The sequence below is a fragment of the Condylura cristata genome, unplaced genomic scaffold, assembly GCF_000260355.1.
Source record: "Condylura cristata isolate star-nosed mole 26May11 unplaced genomic scaffold, ConCri1.0 scaffold00009, whole genome shotgun sequence".
Taxonomy (NCBI): Eukaryota; Metazoa; Chordata; class Mammalia; order Eulipotyphla; family Talpidae; genus Condylura; species Condylura cristata.
This window is the reverse complement of record NW_004567110.1, coordinates 2,033,378-2,036,863: the sequence shown is the minus strand read 5'-3', so window position 1 is coordinate 2,036,863 and position 3,486 is coordinate 2,033,378. Positions and strand designations below refer to the sequence as shown.

Genomic DNA, 3,486 nt, shown 5'->3' with positions numbered 1-3,486 from the left:
CCCCGCCGGCCTCGCTGTTTCTAGCCAGCTCAGCACCTTGCCGCTTCCTCCTCTCCCCACGGCCGCTCAGGGGCTTCCGCAGGCGCTGGCCGTAGGCGCTGGCCACGTGGGAGCGGGGAGACTGAGGCCTAAGTATAAAGTCGGTGCCAAGTTCAAGTTTAACAAAATTAAGTGAGCCCTCGCGTGGGCCCCTGGACCGTGGGGTCGCCTGAGGGAGGCTGCGTGTCCCCTCCCTGCTCCTCCCGTGTCTCCCCGGGTCGGGGTACGGGGCCCGCTGGCGGTCCGCCGGTGCGGGGGCCCCCCGACTGCCCGGGGTGGGCTTCCCCGGCTGAGTTCCTCCGGCTCCCTCTGTCCGCTGTCCTCGCCGGGACGCCCGGGGGACAGAGACCGGCTGCCCCTAGCCCAGCGGGGGCTGGAGCCGGTGGGCCGGGCGGCTCCGAGGGGCCGGCGGGCTGCGGGGGATGGCGTGGCAGGCAGCGGGATGCCCGCGTGACCGTGCGCCTGCCTTTTCCAGGCGGCCCCGAGGAAGGGAGGCAGAGGCGCTTCTCTGGAGCCCGAGGTCCTGTCCGTGTTCGTGCCCCCGTTCGTCTGCCAGGAGGACAGCCGCGCGGCCAGCGCCCAGTGCGCAGCGCCGAGCCAGACCCGCAGGCGCTCCTTCAGGAAGAAGAGGGAGCAGCCGGCCGAGGCCGGGCAGGCCCGGCCGGGCGGCCCCCGAGGGCCGGAGCCCGAGGACGTCAGCATCCCCGACGGCGTGGACCTCCTGGCCCTGCCTCAGCTCTGCTTCCCAGGTGCCCCGAGCCGGGCAGACTGGCACAGCCTCCCGGGGGCGGGCGCCGCGGGCGGGTTCGGCACTGCGGGCACCCCAGGCCCGCCGGCTCCTGCAGTGGGCTCGTGCTCCCGACTTCCTCCTCCACGGGTCTCTGGGGACGGCAAAGCAGCCGACCCAGAAAACGCAGACCGAGGCAGACAGAGCGCGTCTCGTGGTTCCATCCACACCTGGACGCAGTCGCCTGGTCTTGGGGTCCAGCCCGGGGCCTGCCGGGCCCACGCTTCCCTCCACGGTGCCGGGTCTGGAGGAGCTCTCTGGCTGCCCAGCTGTGCCCTCACTAAGTCATCACACAGAGGGACACAGGGCACCTGGGGGCTGGGGGCAGAGGTGGCCAGCAGCATGGCCCACGCGTCATTGGAGCCACAGCTGGTGGTCAGGAGGTTCGCGGGCCCTGCGCACCGGCCGCTGGGCTTCTGGACAGCCCAGGCCTTCGAGATGCCCGGACTCAAGGGAGCGACCCTCTTGTCTGCCTGCAGGGGGCATGTGTGCGGCCTCTGCTCCCAAGGAGGACTGTGTCCACTTTCTGGTGCTGACCGACGTCTGTGGGAACAGAACCTACGCTGTGGTTGCCCAGTACCACCGACCCCTGCAGGTGCGTGACCCCCTGAAGGCCCCGGCAGGGCCACCTCTGACCAGCTGTGTGCCCGCGTTCTCGCAGGGCCCCAGCCCCGGACGCGGCTGGCAGCCGTGGCAGCGTGTGGGCGGGAGCTCGGGCGGGTGCTGGGAGGGCGTCCGCCTGGGTCCTGGGGCCGAGGCGCCGCGCGCCCAGGCTGCAGGGCCGGTGACCGGCGGCCGTCCCCAGGACGAGCACTGCTTCTACAACGGAAGGACACTCTGGGAGCCGTCGGGCCCGGCCGCCAGCCGCCTCGCGCCCTTCGCCGTGTGCGTGGTCTCCCGGTTCCCCTACTACCGCGCCTTCAAGGACTGCCTGTCCTGGTGAGCTGCGCGCTGGCCGTGGCGCTGGGGCCCCGGGAAGCCCGGTGCTTGGAAGGGACCATGGGGGCCTGGCCGCCATGCCCGGGCTGCCCGTCGACACTGCTCGGGTCTCTGAAAGAGGCCAGTATCAGGACACCCCGCAGGCGGCAAGAGCCGGGCATCTGGCCTTCCGGGGAGGGTCACCCACAGACGCGCCTGCACGCTGACGCTGGGCGGGAGCCGAGGAGGCCGGCAGATTCCTGGTGCCGCCAGGGGACGTGTGCAGGTGGTCAGCGCCCAGGGCACGCCCGCACTGCCGGCCACGTGGTCTGGAGGTGTCCTCGCAGCACCCGCCGCCCCGAGGCCACTTGTGCCGTGATGCTGGAAGCCGTGACCAGGACGCTCATTCGCGGGCCCCTGGGCGGGGTGCGGCGATCGGGCGCGGTGCCGGACGCCTTCCTGGCCTGGTCAGCACCCGGGAATTGAGGTCCCAGCCGACGGTGCTCGAGAGTCTCAAACGTGGCTGCTCTGCGGCGCAGCGGGCGTCCAGGCGTGCACCCGGCTAAGTCACGCCCGCCGAGGCCTGGCACGCTGGGCCGGCTGCACGCGGGTCCCACGCGCTGCGTGTGCCAGGGCCCCGGAAACGGCCAGTGTGACGTCAGACCTGGCCCCCTCGGCCACTGCCCGGTGACCTCCGGTGTTTGAGCTTCAGTAGCTTTTCTGACTCAACCTCAGCGTCTCTTCCGTGCAACGGGCCGTCCGCCCCGTGCCGCGTGATGGCCGTGAGCCGGCCGCGCCCCCCACCCGGCCCCCCGGTGGGGCGTGACCGGCCCGGCCCGGCCCCAGCCCCCGCCCCAGGAAGGAGGGGCGGCGCCCCCGCTCTTCACGCTGTGCTGTTTCATTCCAGCCTGGTGGCTCAGCTGAAGCTCTGTAAAGACTTTGAAGTCGACAATCACATAAAAGACTTTGCGGCGAAACTGGCCTTGATCCCGAGCCCGCCGCCTGGCCCCCTCCACCTGGTAACGGCCGCGAGTTGCTTTCCATTAAGGAGGCGGCGTGAGCGCTGAGGGTGGGTCGGACACTTCGGGTCCGCTGTCCGGGCCCCCCAAGCTGCCCCGCGCAGCGTGTCTGAGGCCGGGAACCAGGAGTAAGTCAGAAGCTCCTGGAAGCCCGAGTCCGAGAAGTTGCCTGGCCGCGGGGTCTCGGCCCGGGCTGGCGCTGCCAGGCGCGGGAGGCGCAGCGGGCCCGCTCCCGTCGTGTCTGGGCGCTGGGTGCCGGCTGGGTTCCCAGGTTTTCTCCCGCCTGAGAGTTTTATGAGTTTTACGCCGTGGCCACTCGCCGTGCCCCGTGTCGCTTCCCGGTCGCCGGGCCCCCCGCGTCTCCAGGCCTGTCGGCCGCCCGCGTGCGAGGACGCCGCCTGCCGAGTCAGACCCCCATTAAGTGAGCATCTTGGGGTGCAGAGCAACCCAGTCTCCTGCAGCTCCCTGGGGAACTGCACCTGGCACGCGGGTTCCCTGCACCCGGTGATGACTGGAGGCCAGAAAGTAAGCTGCCAGCAGTGCAGGCGCCGGCGCCACGAGGCCGCCGCTACTCGGGCTCCGGAGGGGCCGTCGCTGCCCAGACGGGGCCGCGGTCACTGCCCGGCAGCTCTGAGCTGACCGGGCCTGGTTGTCACAGATGCTCAGCATGAAGCCCCTGCAGGTCGTGTTTCCTGCCCGGGCGGACCCCGAGAGCCCCCTCAT

The 3,486-nt window shown here is 71.4% G+C and overlaps 1 protein-coding gene across 1 annotated transcript in view; it reads left to right on the top strand.

The window, feature by feature from the left end:
- The window catches only part of DENND3 (DENN/MADD domain containing 3), a 57,992-nt gene that overhangs the window by 39,526 nt on the left and 14,980 nt on the right, over window positions 1-3,486 (top strand). Inside the window, exons 3-7 of the mRNA XM_012722887.1 lie at window positions 515-788; window positions 1,306-1,421; window positions 1,632-1,765; window positions 2,652-2,763; window positions 3,422-3,486. The exon at window positions 3,422-3,486 is cut by the window's right edge and continues 23 nt beyond it. Coding sequence (XP_012578341.1) covers window positions 515-788; window positions 1,306-1,421; window positions 1,632-1,765; window positions 2,652-2,763; window positions 3,422-3,486 — 701 coding nt within the window. The remainder of the gene's footprint in view (window positions 1-514; window positions 789-1,305; window positions 1,422-1,631; window positions 1,766-2,651; window positions 2,764-3,421) is intronic.